Source organism: Globicephala melas, chromosome 1 (assembly GCF_963455315.2).
Source record: "Globicephala melas chromosome 1, mGloMel1.2, whole genome shotgun sequence".
NCBI lineage: Eukaryota > Metazoa > Chordata > Mammalia > Artiodactyla > Delphinidae > Globicephala > Globicephala melas.
In genome coordinates, this window is record NC_083314.1 from 75,209,670 (window position 1) to 75,232,770 (window position 23,101).

Consider the following 23,101-nt stretch of genomic DNA (forward strand, 5'->3'; position numbering starts at 1 on the left):
ACCCTGGGGGCTGGGGCGAGGGGAGTCGGGTTACAGGGTGTTTGGGGAGGGGGGCTTAGGGGGAGGGTCTATCTTTCTATCTCGCTTTCTTCCCCCCTCCCCAGTTCTTTGTTCCCCCCTCCCCACACACCCCCCTCCTCTCCTCTCCCCTCCCCTCCTCTCTCCTCTTTTCCCTTCCACCACCTCTCTCTCTCTCTCTCTCTCTCCCTCTCTCTCTCTCCCCCAGCTTTTGTTTCGCCATGCCTAGTCTAGTGGTATCTGGAATAATGGAAAGAAATGGGGGCTTTGGAGAACTAGGATGTTTCGGGGGAAGCGCTAAGGACCGAGGGCTGCTGGAAGACGAGCGCGCCCTTCAGCTGGCTCTCGATCAACTCTGCCTCCTGGGTTTGGGGGAGCCCCCCGCCCCCACGGCGGGCGAGGACGGGGGAGGTGGGGGGGGCGGCGCCCCCGCGCAGCCGGCCGCCCCCCCGCAGCCGGCCCCGCCGCCGCCGCCCGCGGCGCCCCCGGCCGCCCCGACGGCGGCCCCCGCGGCGCAGACGCCCCAACCCCCCACCGCCCCCAAAGGGGCCAGCGACGCCAAGCTCTGCGCTCTCTACAAAGAGGCCGAGCTGCGCCTGAAGGGCAGCAGCAACACCACCGAGTGTGTACCCGTGCCCACCTCCGAGCACGTGGCCGAGATCGTGGGCAGGCAAGGTAAGCGGGCGCCGGGACCGCGGAGAGGGATTGGAGTGGGGGGCACCCCATCCCTACCACGGAAAGTTCATTTCCTCCCTTCTTGCCCGCCTCTGGCTCTGTCCCTTCCCCACAAAGGGGGACCCGCCCCCTACCCTGATTTCCAAGTGCCACAAAGTTCCCTGCTACCCCCACCCCCCCAGTTGGGACTGTTCTCCAGATCCTTCCTCCCCCAGGGCTCTGCCCTTAGACAAAGAAATATCCTCTCGTGGAGAGAGGGAAAAGGGAGGGGGATCGATCTTCCAATCCGGGGAGGCTGTCCGGAGGGGGTGTCCACTCGTAGACAGAAAAACTGGTGGAATGTGCAAAGAGTTACTCAGAAGCCCCAACTCCGGCATTTGCTAGTGGTTTTGGGGAGGGGGCACCCCTGGGACCCCCAGCCGCCTGGAGTTACAGACTTTGGGGGAGACCTGGCCTGGGAAGCTAGACTGAGTATCTATCTCTTTGTTGGGCTGAGTGTAGGAATGGAAGGGGGTGTGGCTCATGGGAGGGTCCCAGCCTGGGGGTGAGGTGGGAAAGGGGGGCTGCTGGGAGGAGGGAGTGCTGTGGTCACCCACACACCAAAGTTGAATGGTCTGTGGGGTTTTGGAAGGGGCGCCTCCAATGAAGTGCCACGTCCTGGTGTGGACCTCTCCTCCTCCCTCTCAGGCTTTTGTTCTGGGCTGGCCACGGCCAGGGGCCAGAGGCCTGGAGAGGGTTCTCTGGTAGTGAGAGAGTAGGACGGAGTGGGTGAGGGCATGCTGGGGGGTAAGAAACCTTCACCTGGAGATTTGGTGGAGGGCATGTGTCTGGGTGTGTTGTTGGGGGGAGGGGGGTGTGGGTGTAGAATTAATCCAGTGTAGTATGTCTGATACCACACCCTCCTCCGCTCCAGCATCCCTGGGCGGGTGGGGGTGGGAGTGTTGGTGAGGGTCCAGATTGAGCAGACGGGATCCTGGGGACCCTTCCCTCTCCCAGTTTCCCAAAGGGGAGTTGGGGGGTGGGATTTGGAAATTGCAAGGGGGCTGGGCTGGGGAGGTGTGGGGTGGGGGAGGAGCAGGGGAGGAGCTGTCCCACAGTGGGGAACAATAGAGGAGCTGCATTCCGGCTGGGAGTGAGGGAGGAGGCCGGCTGCTGGCCGGGGAAGAGGGGAGGCAAGCCAGGAGGGCCCCTACTCCACATCTCACCTCATCTACCAGAAGTGTGGGGGGTTGGGGGGATTTTGCAGGGAGATCCAGAATGGAGGAGGGGAAGATGCCACTCCCAGGCATAGCCCTCATCCTCCTGGGCACTCCATCTCTTGAGATTTCTGGTTTTAAAAGTTGAATTTCCTCTTGTTGCCAGAAACTAGGGACCCAGAGCCCTGGAATTGGGTGGGGACACTGATATCTTTTCTTGGGTGCGGGGGTGGTCTTGGGAGGCCCCGGAATTTCATAGAGTCATTCTTTCCTCTTCTGCCTCCGCATCAGATGGGCCTGTCTCTCATAAAAGTAGGGGGATTTCTCCTATTCAGAGAAGATAGGCCTCTCCCTCATTCCTTTAGTAAATGGAAGTCCTTTCTCTTGTCTAACCTCCCTCCTCCTGCTGCAGTGTCAGTGCTCCTCTATTTGACCTCTAGGAAGGTGAAGCCAACTGGGTCTTCCCTTCAAGAGATGCTTCTTCAGGGTTGCGAAACCCAGGACGAGGTCCACCACCAGTTCTGCACCTCCAGGCCTCTAGCTTTTCTCCTTAGTTTTATACCCGGCCTGTCCTCCTCACCCTAACTCCAGTCCCTAAAGGCACCTAGCTCTCGCGTAAGTTTATGGGCTCAAAACTTAGAGCCAGAACCCCGATGCCTATCAGATGCCATGCGATTAGAAGTTGTAGGAGAAGGGGCTTCACTGTTCCTTAACCCTCCATGCCTCACAAATAGAGCAGTCATTTACTGACATTAGAGCAGCAAGGATGTGGGCTGGACAACAGGTAGGACTTCTCAGCTGCCAAGAGGTCTGAAGACAAAAAGGGAGGAGCAAATTCTCCTTCCTGAGGTCTCTTGAAGGTGAGGAGAGCTGCCCCCAACCCACTCTCTCCTCCCACATGCCAATCTGGAGAAGAAGCCATCTGGAGTGGAGGAAGGAGAGGGAAAAAAAGATGAGCTCACCCCAGGCCTGTGGTTGGAGGGTTGGGGCAGAATCGGAAAACTAGGACCACTGGCGTTGGTTGGGGAGCGAGGAAGGGAATGGTGAATGTGTATCTGGAGAGGGGTGTGAACGTGTCTAAATGTGAATGGGGACCAAAGTTGTGGGCAGGTGTGTATAGGAATGTGCTGCTTGTGTGCTGGGAATGATGGGGATGGAAGAGTGGGACGGATGAAAGGTTGAAACGCAGGGAATCTGTGTGTATGGGAGAGAGGGGTATGTGAAAGTGTACATTAGGTTTGCACCACAAGTATCACTTAGATAAAGGCACACTGCATCACGGCTCCTAGGTCCGTGTGTGTGTGCGCACGCGCAAACTCACACACGTAGCATGTGTGCTTCGAGAAAGCATGTGAGTCTCTGAGGTTCTGTGTGAAGCTAGGGGCAGGGAGAGGGAAGTGGGAGAGGAGGAGAGAGGCTTGTTCAGTCAGCCATCAAGGTCTGCCACCTTTAAACTGCAGTGTGGCCACCCCAGCCTCCCTCACTTTTCTCTTTCCCCTTCTCCCTCTTTGTCTCTCTTTGTCTGGGCCTTTCTCATTTCTCTTTCTGCCTCTCTCCCCAACCTCCTACCTTGAACCCACTCCTTCAAAGCAAGAGTACAGGTCCAGAACACCTTCTTCCCCACCCTACTCAGCTCCCAGCCCATCTTGGCTCTCCTGCCCCCAGGGGACAGGGTGGCAGGAGTGTCCATGGGGTCAGGCACCACACATCATTATCCTCCTTTCCCTCTTGAAACTCTGATTCTCAGACCCTTCCCAGTCTCCCACACTCCACTAGTTGCTGAAAACTTGCTATGAATTTGGGACCCACTGAGAGACACTCATGGTGGAAGGCATGGGAGCAGCTGGGGGTCAGTGGTCCCAGAGTAGACTGGAGGACACTTTTAAGGCATGGAGATCAAGTAAGGAGTAGATTGTGGGTTGCTGGGTCCATTGCAGTTCTGAGGAAAGATCAAGATCAGTGACAGATCGGAGATTGCAGTTGCAGGGCAGGGTGGGGTGATTAAGTGATTTGGAAGTTTGAGTAGCCAGAAATCAGTAGAGAAATTGTGGGAACGGCTCGTGGTTGGAGAGGAGTTAGTGAGTAGGTTTGAGGTTAGCACCTCGTCTGGAGGGTCAGTGATTTTTTCAGGATTTCAAAGAGTGCGTGAATTTGGAGGTCCTGAATGGAATTCAAGGGAATGTTGGGACATTTGACGATCTGTGGTTGATAGAGACGTTGGGTAGATTTAAGATACGATGAGTGAATTGTTCCGGTTAGGGTGGATTGGGGGGGCGGGGTTCAAAGGGTAGACAGAGGCTCCTGGGGGGCTGAGTATCTGAGCAGGAGCAGGAACTTGTTGGACTCAGCACAAACCTTCTTGCCCGGTGAGTTTCTTTCTCTCTCTTCCCTTCCCAACCTATCCCAGGCTGCAAGATTAAGGCTCTGAGGGCCAAGACCAACACCTACATCAAGACGCCGGTGCGAGGCGAGGAGCCAGTGTTCATGGTGACCGGGCGGCGGGAGGACGTGGCCACAGCCCGACGCGAAATCATCTCAGCAGCTGAGCACTTCTCCATGATCCGGGCCTCCCGCAACAAGTCGGGCGCCGCCTTTGGCGTGGCGCCTGCTCTGCCCGGCCAAGTGACTATTCGTGTGCGGGTGCCCTACCGCGTGGTGGGGCTGGTGGTGGGCCCCAAGGGGGCAACCATCAAACGCATCCAGCAGCAGACCAACACGTACATTATCACGCCAAGCCGGGACCGAGACCCGGTGTTCGAGATCACCGGTGCTCCGGGCAACGTGGAGCGTGCGCGCGAGGAGATCGAGACGCACATCGCGGTCCGCACGGGCAAGATCCTCGAGTACAACAATGAAAACGACTTCCTGGCTGGGAGCCCCGACGCCGCGCTTGATAGCCGCTACTCCGAGGCCTGGCGGGTGCACCCGCCTGGCTGCAAGCCCCTCTCCACCTTCAGGCAGAACAGTCTGGGCTGCATCGGCGAGTGTGGAGTGGACTCTGGTTTTGAGGCCCCGCGCCTGGGCGAGCAGGGAGGGGACTTTGGCTACGGCGGGTACCTGTTTCCCGGCTACGGCGTGGGCAAGCAGGACGTGTATTACGGGGTGGCGGAGACTAGCCCCCCTCTCTGGGCGGGCCAGGAGAACGCCACGCCCACCTCGGTGCTCTTCTCTTCCGCCTCTTCCTCCTCCTCCTCTTCCGCCAAGGCCCGCGCCGGGCCCCCGGGCGCGCACCGCTCTCCTGCCGCCTCTGCGGGGCCTGAGCTGGCAGGACTCCCGAGACGCCCGCCGGGAGAGCCGCTCCAGGGCTTCTCTAAACTTGGTGGGGGCGGCCTGCGGAGCCCTGGCGGCGGGCGGGATTGCATGGTGTGCTTCGAGAGTGAGGTGACTGCCGCACTCGTGCCCTGCGGACACAACCTCTTCTGCATGGAGTGTGCAGTACGCATCTGCGAGAGGACGGACCCGGAGTGTCCCGTCTGCCACATCACAGCCACGCAAGCCATCCGAATATTTTCCTAAGCCCCCTGCCCCTTGCCTCCTGGGGCCACCTCCCAGGGGCCCTTCTTGGAGCTGTGTTCCACTAGGGCCTTTTGGAAATCAGTGATTTGAGGGGCAAGGTGCTTAGAGATACTCGCTCTCTGGGGAGGGGGGAGGGGAGGCGATGGTGGTTGAAGGGTGGACCACTTTCAGAGCCTCTGGTCACCCTGTCCTGGAAAGGTTGGGAGGGGGCCAGGCCGGAAATTTTACTAGAGTTACAACTCTGATACCTCAACACACCCTTCAGTCTGGAAGCAGCTAAGAGAAACTTTTGTTTTGCCAGAGGTGGCCGCGAAGGTATCCTGACCCCCTCTCCACCTACCCTTGTGTGTGTCACACTACCCTTTCCTCTGTGGAGGGGATGGGGAAAGGGAGAGGGAGAATTACCATCTGTATCTAGAGGTGCTCTAACGATCCCCAAGCCCTCTGGTCCTGACCTCTGACCTCCAACCACGACCCTTTAGACCCTCCACCGCCATATCCTGTTTGGGAATCTGTTCCTGGGTTTCCAGCAGTATAAGGGGGTTGGGGCCCTTTCGGAAGTCGGGATAGATTTTCTAAGGGGGAAGGGGAGGAAGTATGTCGACCAATAAAGGGCTCAGAACTCATCTATCCCCACAATGCTGGGCTAGAGGAATCTGGAGAGGGGGTGCCCCTCTCTGCCCCTTGCAGCTTTTCCCTCCACTCTCTCCTCCCCATCTTTCTTCCCTTTGGGTTTTCCTCACTCCTTTGTTCTCTCCCCCAACTCTCCTCTTTGCTTCCCCTTGCTGGCTGTCACAACCAGCCCTGTCTTGCTCTTTCTCTTTCTTCCCTTCTCCCCCCTCCCTCCTGCTCCTTCCAGCCCAGCTTTGGGGACACCATCCCCCTGGGGAGAAGTAGGGGGAAGAACAATTTGATGGTCCCCCCTAATTCCTCTTCTGGCATCCGGAGGCCCTCTCTCCTACTCCTCCAAAGAAACACCTCAAATTCTTGATGGAATGTATCCCCGTTCTCAGTGAAAATTTGAGGAGGGGACCAATACTGGGTTACATAAAGGGTCAAACCTCCACCTTTATCATCTTGGGGCATTACATTTAGGGAACAGTTCTTGGGCTGGATTTTCTGGTGGTGGGAGGGGAGAGCCAGGGTAGTGTGTCTGCAGTTTTGAGCAGGAAAGGGCCTGAGGCCATAGGAGAGGCTGCTGGAGGGAGGGGCTGCTCCTCCTCCCCTGCAGTGCCCCACTCCGTGCGCCCCTCTCTGGACCTGACCTGAACCCTTATTAGCACGCTAATCATGAAGTCTGTGTCTCACTCATTGTGGTTGAGGAGAGAGACCAGGTCTTCAGACAGGGGTCAGTCCAGAGCCAAGCAGGATTGGGGTATAGCAGGGCCTGTTCTGAGAATCATGTATGATTTTAGGCCTTGTACCCCCTTTGCTGCTTCCCTACTGCTCATCTGGGGCAGCCACCAGCCTCCCGCCCTCCTGGGTTCCGCTGGCCGGGCCAGGAGAGGATGGGGGATGGGAGTCCCAGGGGGGTCCTAGGAGATTCTTGTATATAGTAGGGTGGGACTCTTCTAAGTGATCTCTGAGCACTTAAGCTCTGGAGTCCCATTCTTCCTGGATGGAGAGGGGGTGCAGGGATGGGGGTACAGAGGGGATTTCCTCCTCTCCTTCCTCCTGTTGTGAATTAACTCACCTCTCCTCAGCCTTCCCCTCCAGACCACCAGCCAGGGAGGGGAGCGGAAGGAGGTCACAGCCAGGAACACTGGCCTGTGACAACTTCCCTCCTTCCCGCCAATGTGAGCCATCCTGAGATGTCTGTACAATAGAAACCAAACCAAATGGGCACCCCTCGGTCGCCGAGGGGGGGTGGGGAGGGGGGTGGGAAGATGGGATGTCTGTCTGTCGATCCCCCTCCCCCTCTCCACTCTACCCACAAAGGCAGAAGACTGTTACACTAGGGGGCTCGGAAAATTCAATCCCACTCTTACTAATTGAGCCAAACCTAGAAACAAACGCAAAACACATAGTGAGAGACAAGATAGAGGAGAGAAAGAGAGCGTGAGAGGGAGCGAGATAGGTGACCAACACAGAGGAGAGAAAACAAAAATAGCAAAAAAAAAAAAAAAAAAAAAAAAAAAAGCAGTTCTTTATAATTTAATATTCTATTTTAATAAAGGCGTTTATTACCGTATAAATGTAGCAAAGAACCTGGGCTAATATGAAAAAAAAAGACTTTTTATTAGGTAATTTATTATATGAAAAGGATATTTTATTTTATGATAAAGTGATCCTTAAAAAAAATAAAAAAACTTTAGAAGGTTTAGAATATATGTAGGGAGAGAAGAAAAAAAATACATTTGTATTCAGAGTTAAATCTTAAAAAAGTGTTTTTAATATATGTTCGGGTTTACGTTCCTTTTTCCCCCCACTTTTTTTTTGGGGAGGAATGTCATTTGCTTTTCCGGGGGAGCATCCTGGGATGGATGGTGGAGACAGGGGCTAGGGGAACTTGGTCCCTCGGGGGCCCTGCAAGTAGATTGGATTTCACTCCCGGGGCTCCCTCTCCCCTCTACCCCTCCCCCTCGGGGGAGCCGGCAGAGCCAAACAAAGAAAGGGATTAAGGAGAAAGGAAGAAGCTGGAGGACTGAGGACTGAGGATCCTGGGGTGTCCCCCCCTTCCCCTGCCCTGTCCCAGGGGCGAGTGAGAAGGGGAAGTCCAGAACTGAGGCCTAGCAGGCCTACGGGAACCCTCAGAGAGGTGTGAGATTTAAGAGAAATAGTTTTTTTTGTTTGTTTGTTTTTTTAACCAAAAATGAGAGAGAGAGAAGAAAAAGAAAGAAACCGAGGGGTTTAAAAGAAAAGAATACTACAAAATAATAATTATAATAATAATAATAATTCAAATTTATTTCATATAATCCTAGAGAAAAAGAGAAAGAATTACTAGTTACTTAGTAGATGATATTCAGATAGCTTAAAGTTTAGTAGCATTGAGGGCCCCTGGGTCCAGTAGAATGTATAAAAGTCATAACGAAAAGGAAAATAGAGGAGGGAAGTGGCTGAGTCCACCCTAAGCCGCTCCATCTTCAGATATCAGGGTGGGAGCAGGTTGCTAGGTAAGGTTAGGAGCTTCCTTCCCGTCTGCTGGGGTTGATTCTGAGAATCCTTGGATTTTTAAATTATAGGACAAATAGATAAGGGGCTCAGTTCCCAGGGTCTTTGAAAGGACGAACAGTGGTCATTTCAACCAGAGGAGGGCTGGGCTAGGGACAGCAGAGGAGGGAGAGCACATTCACCTGCACCCCTGCTCTGCACCCCAGTACCTGAGGGCCTGGCCATCCTGGCCTTCCCTGTCTGTCGGGCAGCCCTTACTCCGAATATGTCCTCTTGGGGTTCTCTGGGAGGATGGAGACTGCCCAGCTCCAACCCTCCTGAGGCAACTTCTCCCGGGCCTAACTGAGGAAGTCCTTCTTGAAGTATAACCTCAATCCACTCCACCTCAGGTTGATTCAAGAGCCTGGTAGGTCATTTCACCAACAGACACACATGCACATGTTTCCTTCTCAGAGCTTAAAGGGGACTGAGGGGGTGGTCTGTCCCCCTTCCTTGTTCCCACCCAATATTCTACTTAGCTTCTGACCTCCATGGCAGCGGGTGGAGGAGCCAACTCGATAATCGTTCTCCTTTAAAGCTGCACTGTGCTTTACAGGTTTGCAAAAGTGCTTTATTATCTCATAGAAGTTAGATTCCAAGAAGGACTTCCCACCCACTGGGGTAGAGCAGAGATGCTGCCCTTAAAGGCCTGGGAGAACTGGTCCCCAAGGGTACAAAGGCAGGGGGAGAGCAGCAGCAACTTTGGGTGACCCTGACCCTAATGCTCTGTTCTAGTCCACCTCCATCTGTAAGTGTTCAGGTAGGGGTCGTCCACTGTGCCCTGGCCCCAGGGCACATCGCCCTCCCCACAGAAAACTGGGGAGCTTGGCTTTCGCTTGTGAGAAATCAACTTGTTTTTTAAGCACTTGCCTTCTACCAACCCCAGCTTGCAATCAGGTCGGGCCCCTCCCTCCTATCCAAGGGGGTGTGGAGGCCCCTTGGTTCTTGGCAAGAAGAGCCTGTTCCATGACACCAATGACTCATGGCCCTCCCTGGCCCTAGACCCCAAACACACATCTCCCTCTCCCCAGTTTACTCTTCTCACCCCACCTAGGGACAGATATCCCCCCTGCTCTTTTTGTCCTAGAAACCCCGCTAGTTTGGGAAGGTAGCGTCTGGGGTGGGGAGGGCTTCCCCTTCCCCGCGCGAGGGTACGGGTGGGGTAGGGTGGGTGGGGGGAGACAGCCCTGGGGCAGGGGGAGTGGTCTCTCCACTGTAGAAAGTAGAGTAGGATTGTGGTCAGACTTAATTTGAGGCATCTAGTGAAGACACGTTACAAATCCACCAAGGAAAAACGTTTCAAAAGCAAAATAAAGGCGGGAAAAAAACGGACCCATGAATAATCAAGTCAAAGTGATGTTGCACAAAACACAGAGAAACCAAGAAGGGGGAGGGTTAATGTATTAAATGTGCTATTAAGAACTTAATTTTATTAAAAGTATTATTACTTAAGGCTCTCGCCTCTTTTCTCTGCATGCGAGTCTGAACCACCTTGGGGTGAGTGGGGTTTTCTCTGGTGTGATTCTGGGCGACCCTGCTCACCTTGCAGGAAGTGGACGGCTCCTGTCTGCTCTCCACAGTTCCCTACTTGCGTCTCCAAGTGCTCAACCTCTCTTTTTTCTCCCCATTTACCACCTTCTGTTCCTTGGGGGTGCCAGCAGACCTCCTTCCACTCTGCCCTGCAGAACAGGGGAAGGCGAGGCTGGGTGACCTCGACGCTCCCTGGACAGCCAGCTCGTGGACTCGATGGAGAAGGGGCAGAGAGCTGAGAGCCCAGCACTCCCCACTCATCCCCACCAGGTTCAATCCATCCCTACACACCACACCCCCTCTTCGGGGTCAGGCAGAAACCTGGAAGGAACACTTAGACCCGCCACCTCCCAGGCTTAAAACCCCTTCCCCAGCACACACAGACAGGGCCAGCCCTGACTCCCGCCTCCTCCCCTCACCCCTGGCATTGGAGTGCCCTCAGTTCTTGGCACCAGGGCCCTGGGCACCAGATGGTACCCGCCGATGGTTTCCTTTTGTCTTGCCTTCCAGATACCCCCTCTCTGCCATGCTGTCCTCCCTCCCCTACCTGCCCTGGGGGTTGGCAGAGGGAAGGGCGGGCCCCTCCCACCCCCTTGGCACTGTCCCCGGACTCCAGAGGCAGCTGGCCCTGGGGGGCAGTGTATGGTGGGGAGGATGGAGGGAGGGGGAGGGGGAGGGGAACTGGGCCAGAGATGAAGGGGAGGCACAAGGAAGCAGCAGGATGTCCAGGTCTTGATACAAAACACAGCTTTATTGGGGGGCCCTATTCTGTGAGGGGGTGACCGATAATAGAGATATGTGGGGAGGAGGGGCAGCGCATGAAGACCTTAGAGCTCTGCGGGGCTGCGAACAGGGACCGGCCACTCTGACATCTGGAACCACAGGGCAGGGAAAGCTCCTGGATCCGGGGTGGGAATGGGGGACACCAGAGCGCCAGCAGGGGCAGGTCAGAGGCTGATGCAACAGGCCCTCTTCTCACCAGGGCCCGGCTCACTGCCCAGGGTGAGGGCATTGGTCCGGGTGCTGTTCTGCCTCTGCTTGGACACCTTGGCGAAGATCTCTGTGAGGGCAGAGGGCAGTGGTCAGGTCAGATGAAGATTTAGAGCCCGCCCTCCGCATACACACTGCACATGCCCCTTTCTGAACACCGGGGGTTCTGCTAGAAGGAAGAGGAGTTTGGGCACCTGGGTCCCTTCTACTTACGTGGGTGGAGAAGGGCTAAGACTCAGCTCCCTGGTAAGTGTGGCCTTCTGCTTATTTCCCTAAGCTCCAGCTGAGGGGGTGGGGGGCATACTAGGGAGGCTCTAAGAAGGCTGGGGGTCGACAGAGGGGCTGAGGAATCAGCTGGGGCGGGCGAGGGCTGGGTGTCTGCGTTCCTCACACTGTCCACAGAGGCTCACGGATGGGATAGGGTGCCTGCCGAATGGCAGGGGCTCTACCTTTGAGGACAGTCTCAAAGGCCAGCTCAACGTTGGTGGAATCCAGGGCCGAGGTCTCCAAGAATAGCAGCCCATTGTTTTCTGACAGGAAAGGAAGCACACCATTAGCTGTGGAGGGCCAACGCGATAATAATAATATTTACTTCATGTTTACCATGTACATTTGCTATGCACTAAACCCTTGGCATGTGTAGCTCATATAAAACTTAAAACAACCTGTGAGGTAGGTTTGAATACTAACCCTTTCTTATAGAAGAGGAAACTGAAGCCCAGAAGCAGAGAGAATGAATAAAGAACTTGCTTGGTGTCCCACAGCTAGTCATTGGCCAAGAGATGTGAAGCTGGGCCATGGGACTCCACAGCCTACACCCTTAACCACTGTATCTTGTTGCCTCTAAACCCCAGAAAGCCTGGGGAAAGTGTGACTGCAGGTGGTCAAGGGGAGCCCACCTGCTACACTTAAGATCTCTGAGCATCGCAGGGTGGGCTGTCCTAAAACCAACTATGAATAATTGCCCATAAAGACAATCTCAGGGCAAGTGGTGGGACATAAAGAGGGACACGGGGTCACAGAGGGGAGGGTCTAGGAGATTCTGAGGAAGATGAGATAGAGGTAGGGGATCCTGCGGAGGACGTCCAGGCCGGAGCCCTACGGTGGGAACAGGGGCTGGGGAGGTGGGATCTGGGATTGCATCGGCAGGGCTGGAGGGGTCAGGCTGGGTCACGGTGGGCTCTCACCAGCGAACATGCGGGCCTCGTCAGTAGGCACCTCTCGGGCCTGGCTGAGGTCACTCTTGTTACCAACGAGCATGACGACGATCGTGGCCTCGGCGTGGTCGTAGAGCTCCTTCAGCCAGCGCTCCACCACGGCATAGGTCTGGTGCTTGGTTAGGTCAAACACCAGTAGGGCCCCCACCGCACCACGATAGTACCTGGGTGGGGGGTAGTGGGGTGGACAGAGGCAAGGTCAGGGCCATCAGGCCCAGCCTCAGAGCAGAGCCCTCAAGCCAAAAGCCAGAGATGAGTACCAGAGATGGGGAAATATGAAAACTAGAGTCCAGAGACCCAAACCGCACAGGGCAGCCCAAAGCTCCCATGTCCGAAGCTGAGCACCCTCCAGGGATACTGGTCTTGGAGCCTCCGAAGACTCACCTCCCTTCTCCAAAACCACTGGCTCCCTCCTCCTTCCTAGCCCTTCTGCTTCTCCAGGTCTTTTTTTCTGATTTTAGCCCCTGCTATTCACCAATGTATACCAGGGCTCTGGTCAAGACAGCCTCCTAGATGTCCCACCTCTAAGATCTTGACCCACAGTGTCTTCTCTCTCATGGCCGTCTTTCTAGGACTAGCTAAATCTCCCCTATCATCTGAGGCATCCTTGCAAGCACCCAGTCTCACTCTTGGAGTTAGATGGAGCTTCTTCAGACTGGCGGTATCTAATTACTCCCATGTCATTGAAGAGTCAACTGAGGCTCATAAGAGTCAGGTGACCAGGACTTCCCTGGTGGCGCAGTGGTTAAGTATCCGCCTGCCAATGCAGGGGACACGGGTTTGAGCCCTGGTCTGGGAAGATCCCACATGCTGCGGATCAACTAAGCCCGTGCGCCACAGCTACTGAGCCTGCGCTCTAGAGCCCGTGAGCCGCAACTACTGAAGCCCTCGCGCCTAGAGCCCGTGCTCCTCAACAAGAGAAGCCACGGCAATGAGAAGCCCGCGTACCACAATGAAGTGTAGCCCCCGCTCACTGCAACTAGAGAAAGCCCGTGTGCAGCAACGAAGATCCAACACAGCCAAAAATAAATAAATAAAATAAACGTTTTAAAAAAAGAGTCAGGTGACCAGCGCAAGAGTAATGGGTATGTATAAACAAAGCCCCTGACTCCTGTGCTGTCCCCCACTACACACACACACACACGCACACACACACCACCTTTGGCCTAACACTGACTGGGAGACACTCTGTGTCTGGTGTCAGGAGACCTACGTTCCTCTATGTCCTCTGAGTCTTTGTAAAATGCAGCTGAGGGGTCCAGCCCTTCACCTTGTGGTTAGACAGTGAAGGCTGCCAAGTGCAAAGCACTGTGCAGAAGTGAGGGGGTGCTCTTGACCGCGGAACCTGCCCCCATCCCAGCTGCACCCTGATTTCATCTGCTTGAGACTCAAACTTCTCGTATTTAAAGAGGAATTAATGATAGCACCCTACTCCTGTGGTACTTTGAGGATTACATAAAATGCCCAATGTAAAGTGCCTTGTACCTTCCTGGGCACATAGCAAAGACTTATTAAGTAAGTGGTGGCGATGACCCTTGTGTTTAGGTCCAGCAGTCAGTATCACCGCAGTCTGTCTCAGACTGTTCGTAGCTCACAGTACTCACGTCTCCTGACTCGGGCGCAGTGGCCTGTGGTCCCATTCAGGGAACTTGCTGCTGAGGGTCCTTGCCTCCTTCTCCTCCTCCACCTCTCCTCCAGAGGTGTGCCCTGACTTCCCCAGCATCCCCGCGCCCCAGGAGACCCCCAACCCCAGCTCACGCCGAGGTGATGGCTCGATACCGCTCCAGGCCAGCCGTGTCCCAGATCTGAGCCTTGACAGCGGCGGTGCCCAGCATGACAGTGCGGGTGGAGAACTCAACCCCGATGGTGGTACGGCTGTCGTGGCTGAACTCATTGCGAGTGAATCGGGATAGCAGATTGGTCTTCCCCACGCCTGACTCGCCGATCAGCACCACTGAAGGAGTGGAGAGATAAGGGCTGAGCTTGGAGGGTCTGCCCATCCGAAAAGGGGAGCTGAGCTCAGAAAACTGAGGAGGGAGCCAGGTCTCCTGGCAGAGGCTAGGGTCTGCAACTCTACATGAATGCATCCATGGCGGGGGGGGGGGGGGCAGAAGGGCTGAGAGTTTGAAACAGGCCGTTTAAGAGTTCTAGGCCTGGTGTGTTGTGACGTGGCTGCAGAGTCGACCTGCGAATATGGTGATGGAGTGACGTCTATGGGCTGTTTGTGGGTATTGGCATTCAGGGCTGTGAGGAAGGAGGGAGGGTAGGGGCCTGGGGGGGAGGTTGCACATTTCTGGGTGGGGGAGTATGAGAACATTGTGCGTGTTTCTATGTATACGAGCTGGAAGGACAAGTGGGAGGTTTGTGTGTCTCTGCGTGGGGAGCAGAGGTGTGAACAGAAGCGTGGGTGAGGAGAAAGTTTGGCAGGTGACACGTCTGTAGGTGGGGGAAAGGTATGGACGTATGTGTACAAGAAGTTGGGATCCAGTTGTCCCCAAGAAGGGGCAGTCTTGTATGGTTAAGACCATGGGACTGGGTGTGGGACCAGCTATGTGTGTCCTTCAGCAAGCTATTATCCTCTCTGACCTTTTTCTTATGAAAAAGTGGTAATAACAATAGCATCTATCTTACGGATTGTTGCAAGAAGTAAACGAGATATTGCCCAGGATATAGTGAGTGTGCAAAACTGTTACTGTCGTTACTGTTGTTGGTAGAACAGTGCTTTTACCTTTAGGTTTCCAGGGACAAGGAGCCACCAGCGGGGCCGTGAAGAGCGTTTAGGCTGGAGGGCAGCACCCAGGGCCCAGCCTTACCCACCATGGGTGAGTTGGGACCGGGGTTAGAATGTGGGGCTGCTGTAAGTACAGCTCATAATCGCACTGGCCCTGAGCTACCCAGAGCGGTTCTGGAAAGGCAGGCAGGCACCCCAGGACTGGACACCACATATGCTGGGCGCTGGTCCCCACTCAGCCTCTGACTAGCTGTGTGACCCTGAACAAGTGGCTCACCTTTTCTGGGTCTCAGTTTCCCTGTTTATAAAACCTTTAAAGGCCCCCTCCAACTTAAACAATTCCCTATTTGTTTAGTGCAGGAAAGAGCTGGGAGCTATATGGGTGTGTGTGGATAAGAGGTTGTGTGGACGTGTGTGTGTGTGTGTGTGTGTGTGTTTGTGTGTCCTGCCTCTCCCCTACTGGGAACCTCATCCCCATCTCATCCCTCCCAGTGGGTGTGCTCTGAGCCCTATCCTCTGGCCCAAAAGGGGCTCAGGGCAAGGGCTTTGGAGTCAGACAGACTTGGCTTTGAGTACTGACTTAGTGACCTTTTGTAAGCTATTTGCTCTGTGTCTCATCCTCATCTGTAAAATGGAGATGCTAATGGTTAACATTTATTGAGCGCCTACTGTGTGCCAGGCACCATCCTGAAGGCTTTACACATATTAACTCATTTAATCCTCACAACAATGCCATAAGGCAAGTACCATTATTAGTATCACCCCATTTTTACAGGGGGGTTAAATGATTTGCACAAGATGGCACAGCTAGTGTGGTAAACACGAGCTGTGCTGCTCAGATGAGCCTTCTAGGAAGGACTTGCCCCCAGCCGCAGGCAGTGCAGTCAGCACACAGCCTTCAGCTGTTGGCTCCTTCAGCATCTGCTTCTGATGCAGAGGGTAGCCTCACCTGAGGTCATACCTTTCCTGGGCAGTCTGCACGCAGCGCCTGAGCAAGGCGAGGGGAACCCAGAGCTGCCTGCCCTCGGCCAAAGCTTTGTGATCTTGCCTTGTAGTGTGACTTCTCCCTCTGCCCAATCCTGCGTCCTGCCTCTTCCTTTCACTGCTGTTGGGCCACAATAAACATCTTACGCCCCAAACTTCTCAGTGTCTGCTTCTAGTGACCCCAACCTGTAATAACTCGTAAACGGCCGGGCTGAGATCTGAACTCATGCTTTCAAAATGAAAGATAATTTTGGGGTTGTTATGGTGATTAATGAGCCACTGGCTGGCACATAGCAAGGGTTCAATAAACGATAGGAGTAGTATTGCCCCAGTCTACTGCTAACCCTTACTCTGTCTCCCTTCCTGGGAAAGATGCTGGGAGTACAGGTTCCCCAACCCCTGGTCGACTGAGAGTCCCAGCTCAAGTGAGGGCGGGGCCGAGGCTGGGAGAGGCAGTGGGGTGGGGTGGCTGGAGAGGGAACCATAGGGCAGCCAGTCCACCCTGCCCTGAAGGAGGTGTGCAGGTGGGGGTGGGGAACACTAGACTGACCAAACACAGGGGCGAGATAAAGGAGCAGGAGAGATACATGCGGGCTTCCAGGGACAGCCAAGTTGAACCCAGCTGCTGGTATTTGAGCCCAAGGGGCAGACAGACAAAGCCATGGTGCTGGGGGTCCTCCAGGTTCTGTTAGACCCTTCTCCCAATCATTACATCTTCCCTATGGCTTTCTCCAGCGCTACGACGGGATAGATCTATCCTATCTCTCCTTTCCTGTACAGTTGCCTAGAAAGGTGACTTTCTTCCTCTTAAGTCGGCTTGTTTCCCCTTCTTCTCAGGAGGGAATCCTCCATCTCTGGTGCTGCAGTGGCTGAATATTCCTAGGGGTTTGGGCTTCCATTAGGAACAGGGCAGAGGAGCCTAACTTGGTACCATTAAGGGGTGATCAGCATTATTTACTAGAGCATTCTGGCAGCGCCAGTAAACAGACCCTCCCCCACTCCTTAGGCTTTCTTTCTTATCCAAAGGAATGATGAGCCCTAGGAGGTAGGTCCTGCTAAGTGATTAAAAAGCAGGAAGGGGCCTCTGGCTCTGTTGTGCTCTTCCTGGGTCTCTCTCAGGCGTTCCTCTTTCTCTACGGACCCCGACTCACCCTTGAAGACAAAGTTATAATCTTCCTCGTTTCTGTTCCCCATCTTGGCTCCACATGGAGGGCACAAGTGTCTTCGAGGGCAGAGGTGACGGGTCTGTGCGTTGGTTCAATGCCGTCAACCCTCAGCTCTCAAGAGACCTGGATCCGGCCTTCCTCTCATCGGGAGTAAAGAGACTTCTGCAGCCAGAGGGATCGAGGGCCGACTTCAGGCTAGCCAGGGCCTAGGGGGGCTCAGCTCTGGCAGGTGGCGGTGTTGTAAGGAAGCTGAGAGGACGGAAGCTGAGAACAGGAACAGTGAGCGGCTGGAGACCTGGGGCCCAGGTGGGTGGAGAGACAATGACGTCAGACAGGTTAGACAGGTTGGGTGTCTGCTCTCAGCCTGGGCTCCTGCAAGCAGGCAGCAGGCAGGCTCAAGGGAGTGACAATGGAGGCAGCTAGGACAGGGACAGGACCTTCACAGAACCAGCTGAGAGGACAGAATTCGCGGTGCTAGGTTCCTGGGACCTGTGGCCATGGGGGGCCCAGCCACCAGTGAGTAATAGTCCCTTGGGGAGCAGGAAGCTACTCGGCCTGCCGCTTTTCCGCAGAGCCTGTGGTGAGGGGTAACTGGGGGCACAAGAGGAAGGGCTGTCGTGAGGAGGGGCTGGGGTCACCCTGCTGCAGCGCAGAGCTCTGGGAGGTGCATCTTAGATATAGCAACTTCTGCCGCTCCCTGACAGCCCAGGGCCTGGGATGGGCAGTTCCTCATCCTGGGTGGAGCTGGAACTTGCAACCTACCTGCTTGCCTGGGATGGGTCCCTTCCTACAGCACTAGGAAAGGGGCTGGTAGCTCCCCATCCAGCCTTGTTCTAAGGACGCTGGATAGGGGGAGACCTGGGGCAGAAACAGCAGATGAGGTGAGGGGTCTGAGTGCAGTGACAGGACTTCTGGATTTTTTCTACTCCTTCCCCAGGACCTGAGGCTTCAGAGAGAAGCCCTCCTGTCTGCAAAGGGCTTCCTGATATGGAGAAGGTCTGTGTGAGCTTGTGAATGCCTGGAGAAGAGGGAAGGGGTGGCCCTTGTAGGCCGCTAGGGGGCACTCTCCCAACCAAGAGTAGAAAAGGTGTCCCCTAAGGGACTTCAGGACTGAAGGACACTGAACTCCCACGCCCTGTTTTCTCTCTGTCCAACATGACCCCCACCAGCCCCTTGTTCCTCTCAGCTCACTCCCAAGGTTTTTTGTTTTGTTTTGTTTTGTTTGCGGTATGCAGGCCTCTCCCGTTGCGGAGCACAGGCTCCAGACGCGCAGGCTCAGCGGCCATGGCTCACAGGCCTAGCAGCTCCGCGGCATGTGGGATCTTCCCGGACCAGGGCGCGAACCCGCGTCCCCTGCATTGGCAGGCGGACTCTCAACCACTGCGCCACCAGGGAAGCCCACTCCCTAGGTTTTGCCAACAGGTGGGTAAGATTCTTCTCTGAGTGGCGGCGGCCAGGTGAGGTCACACCGCTGGAGAGGCCAAGGGACCTGAGGCATCACTGCCAATAACCTTTTGGTGTTGGAGGTCGTGGAGAAGGAGTGAGTGGGAAGCCCCTCACTTGCAAAACATGAAGAACCTTATAAGCAATCCCTGCTCCTTCCTATCTCCTCTGATTCCCCCCCATCCAAGAAAGCAGCCAAGACACAAGACAGGAGTTGAAGTTTATTCTTGGGAAGAACAAAGTCCCCCCAACCCTCCACATCCAGGAAGGCTTCCCCAGGGGGCCCTGCCCCTCCAAAAGGTCATCTCTCTTTTCTGAACCCCTGCTTCCACCAACACCCATTACGATGCTGCTACTTGGGTGAGAGGCTCCTCCAGGTACTGCACCAAGGCCTGGGCCTGCGAGAAAGGGAGGAGAAACCAGTCCCACACAAGGCCTGCCATTGGAGGGATCTTAAATTCAGGTCTACTCCTAATGCCGAGCCCCCAGCCCCCAGCCTCCAGTGTTAGCCCGCACCAGACGTGGATTGGGTGACACGAGAACGACTCTGGGAAGGTGGTGGGGATGGGAGTGGACACAATGACGCAGCATGAAGGCTGGACCCAGGGTTTTACAGGGATGGGCACATACACACCTTGGCCTTGAGCATTCCGAAGCCAACAGTCTCCTTGGCATACATGCACAGTAGAAGGTTGGCCACTCGAGTGATGGCTACACGGCCCTCCTGGTGGGGGTGATATCAGGGGATGTGATGCTCTGCTTGCACCCTTTGCCCCGCTTCCCCCATGGGCTCTTCTTGAGAGAGACTGTATCTTCCTTCCATGTCCTGGGCACAGCAGGAGCTTCTGCTGGGGAACTTTGGCCACAGACCTGGACGTGAAGTTCTGAGGCCATTCCAGCCTCAGCACAGCCACCTACTAACCAAGTTGCCCTGGGAAACTCAATCTCCCAGAAGCTCAGTTACTCTTTCTGTAACCCGTACCTCACTCCAGCTGGTGAAGATGCTAATACACAGGAAGGAGTTTTGTATCTGCAAAGGGCTGTCCAGATGGGTGATGTTATTATTATGGCTTATTATACAGTTATTATCATTATGGTAAGGGAAGAGCAGTAACCCAACTTATACTTCTCCTCACTACCCAACGTAATGTTTTTCAAACTGTAGGTTTGGCCCCAGGGTTAACTGACCCCAGATCAATTAAGAAGTTGATCAGCATTAAAAGAAAAAAAAGGGGAATTCCGTGGTCCAGTGGTTAGGACTCGGCGCCATCACTGCTGGAGCCCAGGTTCAATTCCTGGTCGGGGAACTAAGATCCCGCAAGCTGTGCGGCACGGCCAAAAAAAAGAAGGGAAATGAAGTATATTGCATATAGTAAGGGAAGTACTGTTTCATGAAACTTTCATTTTACTGGACTCTGACTTAAAATATATTTCTTATGGCTGGGTTGTGGTCAGAACATTTGAAAGCTATCGCCTTTATAGCACCAGCTCTAGGGTAGGCACCCTAGGAATCATCAGTGGAACTAGTATCCTTGGTTAAGGAGGGAGTGAGGAAGAGGTAGGTGGCTGAGTTACAGTGGAAATCCTTCCTGGAGAGTTCAGTCTTGGGGCTTTTTCAATTTGGTTCAGCAAGCTTTCGCTAAGCATCCACTGTGTGCTTGGAACCAGGTGCTGCACCCCCTGCCTCTCTGGGTACCTCATCTACTAACCTCTCCCATTCTCATGCTACTCCAGCCACTTCAACTTTGTTGATCTCTGACCAGGCATCATTCTGCCTCAGGGCGTTTGCACTTACTGTTCTCTCTATCAGAAATGTTCTTGGACTTCCATGGTGGCGCAGTTGTTAAGGATCCACCTGCCAATGCAGGGGACACAGGTTTGAGCCCTGGTCCAGGAAGATCCCACATGCTGCGGAGCAACTAAGCCCACGAGCCACAACTACTGAAGCCTGAGTGCCTAGAGCCTGTGCTCCGCAACAAGAGAGGCCACCGCAATGAGAAGCCCGTGCACTTCAACAAAGAGTAGCCCCCTCTCACTGCAACTAGAGAAAGCCCGTGCGCAGCAACGAAGATCTGATGCAGCCAAAAATAAATAAATTAATTAAAAAAAAAAAAGAAATGTTCTTAACCCAGAGAGCCACATGGCTTGCCAACTTCCTTTAGATCTTTTAGATCTTTGATGAGATGTCACCTTTTCAGTGAGACAGTCCTTGACACAAACATCCTATCTCACTTCCTTTTTGCTTTTTCTCCACATCATTTTGAATACCTAACATACTACTTTTTACACTTACATACATATGTTACAAAACATATTTACGAACTTATTTTATGAACATACATATTTTACTTAATTTAAGGCATATGTAAGACTGTAAGCTGCATTAGGGCTGTAGTTTTTGTCTGTCTTGTTTGCTACTTTTTCCCCAGTCCTGAGAACACTGCAGGGATCTAAAAATTTGTTGACTGAACAGATAGAAAGGTGAATGAGACAGCTTCTGTTTCCAAGAAGTTCACAGTCTAATGGCCACTTCCCCTTTCTGGACTGCATCGCGTTCCTCTGTAAACTGAAGGGATTGGACTAGGGTCTGGAGACTCTGCCATGCTTCTGAGTCTGTGAATCTCAGATGACAACACTTTGTGTCTGCATATCACTCTACAGTTTATATCCACCCTTTCATTTGATCACAACAACCCTGTGTGCATGGTGTGGTGATGGGGATTATTGTTTTCACCTTGGAGGTGTGGTTAAGAAAGCCCAGAGAGGTTAAGTGACTTACCCAAGGTTCCACAAATGATAAGTGGCTGGCTGAGACCAGAAGCCCAGCCAGACCTCAGGTCCAGGACTCCTTTCTCATCACCACTTGATGCATAGGGTCCTGCCTATTATAAATGCTGCTGCAGACCGACTCTTAGTAATCTTCCAGAGATCCTGTCCCTGCCCCTCCAACCATCCAGGATGGGGTCCAGGTCGCCCCTTGGGGATGCCCTTAGAGAAAGAGGAAGTGGCTCCCTTCTCCATACCATGCAGTCCATGAGGATGAATTTGAGATTGTCTTCATTAAACGCTTGGTTCCCGTTCCGGTCGTAGGCCGCCCAGATGTTACTGGCGATGGCAGCGGTGACCCGGGCGTCCGTATCCCCGTAACCGGAGTAGGCCAACAGAGATCCCTCGTTATTCAGCAGCCTGGCGAAGGAGCAGGAGGGATATCAACGTGCTCAGGACGGGGAATCAAACGCCTGGGCTCCCATCCTAACTCCCGCCACTGGCCCTTCTAGAAAGCAAGCGTCTGGGCTGAGTGTGTGCTACAACGTGCCCCGAGCACCCACTACGTCGGTTTCTCTTTTCGAGAGGGGCCCTCCGGCCGGTTCACCTAGCTGCTGCTCCCTCTGCCACCTCCTCCCTTCCCCACCCCTCCCTCGGAGAGTCGCGCGCTGCCCCACGCCAGTGCTCGCCACTCGGGTTCTCGGTCCGCACTCACAGGGTGCTCTGGACGCCTCCAGTGTTGGCCTGGCTTAGCACCTGAGTCAAAGCCTTGGGACGCAGCATGCCTGCAGCTCCTATCCCTGGGCTTTTGCACCCAGATCCCCGAGTTTCCTACTGCTGCCCTCCGCCCGCCGCTTCCCGTAGTCCAGCTGCCCTGCTCCGGAACGCCCTGGGAGTTGTAGTTTTCTGGCCTGGCTTTGTGGTTCTGACTCAACCCCGCCCCACCGCGGAGTACCCTGGGAATTGTAGTTCTTTGCGATTTCGCGAGGCACCCTGGGAACTACAGTTCGTTTTTTCCAGTGCGACCACGCGGTTATGGGGGAAAAGAGCGGGAGAAAAAGGACAGAGGCAGTACTGGAAGGACATTTAACCCCCTCGGGCAGAGAAAAGTCATATCCGCTTGACAATTCACGATTCAGTAGTTAAAAGAAAATAAAATCCCTATATTTGTCGGGCACACCTTTGGTTACTTTTCAAAGTAAATTTCTACATTATGCACAGTTCTGTGAGATGAGGCGATAGATACTATTGAGGAAACCAAGGCTCAGAAGGGCCACGCAGGCAAAATTCAGGTCTCTAGAACTGTACTTAATAGACTTCGGGCAGGCCACTACTCTCAGGGGAATAAAGTCAATCCTAGAGACAAGGGTTTAGGTGGACATCCAGAAGTGGGAAAATTCAACCTCAAAGTCGGGAGAGGTCTCAGGCCTAGAAAGAATTTGGGCTTCCCGAGAAAGACCAGTTATCACAGGGAACGGAGATAAAGCGGCGACACAGAAAGTCCTTTGTCCCGGAACGGGACTTAACCCGCGGAGGGGCGGGGGCAGCTTTGGGCCCGGGTGGACTTCAACTCGGCTCGGGCGGGCTAGTTCGGCCCCCGTCCCGCAGTGACGGACACGCCCCGCCTCCGTCCTGAACCCCTCGGGGGCCGCAGCCCAGCAAGGCCCTGTCAAAGCTGCCAGACCCCGGGCTCAGTCCTGGGCGGACCCCGCTGCA

At 54.5% G+C, this 23,101-nt stretch overlaps 3 protein-coding genes across 3 annotated transcripts; 1 reads left to right on the forward strand and 2 right to left on the reverse strand.

The window, feature by feature from the left end:
• Positions 1-205: 205 nt before the first annotated feature.
• On the forward strand, positions 206-9,710 carry MEX3A (mex-3 RNA binding family member A). The gene is made up of 2 exons (XM_060298218.1): positions 206-693; positions 4,297-9,710. Exons 1-2 carry the CDS (start codon positions 240-242, stop codon positions 5,403-5,405), a joined length of 1,563 nt encoding a protein of 520 aa, XP_060154201.1. The 5' UTR covers positions 206-239; the 3' UTR covers positions 5,406-9,710.
• Positions 9,711-10,818: 1,108 nt separating this feature from the next.
• RAB25 (RAB25, member RAS oncogene family) lies at positions 10,819-21,635 on the reverse strand. The gene is made up of 6 exons (XM_030842328.3): positions 21,399-21,635; positions 17,162-17,471; positions 14,054-14,249; positions 12,266-12,459; positions 11,528-11,608; positions 10,819-11,148 (listed from the first exon to the last, which is right to left on the reverse strand). Exons 2-6 carry the CDS (start codon positions 17,202-17,204, stop codon positions 11,036-11,038), a joined length of 627 nt encoding a protein of 208 aa, XP_030698188.1. The 5' UTR covers positions 17,205-17,471; positions 21,399-21,635; the 3' UTR covers positions 10,819-11,035.
• On the reverse strand, positions 18,828-22,282 carry LAMTOR2 (late endosomal/lysosomal adaptor, MAPK and MTOR activator 2). The gene is made up of 4 exons (XM_030842330.3): positions 22,101-22,282; positions 21,643-21,805; positions 19,254-19,343; positions 18,828-19,017 (listed from the first exon to the last, which is right to left on the reverse strand). Exons 1-4 carry the CDS (start codon positions 22,166-22,168, stop codon positions 18,961-18,963), a joined length of 378 nt encoding a protein of 125 aa, XP_030698190.1. The 5' UTR covers positions 22,169-22,282; the 3' UTR covers positions 18,828-18,960.
• Positions 22,283-23,101: the final 819 nt, after the last annotated feature.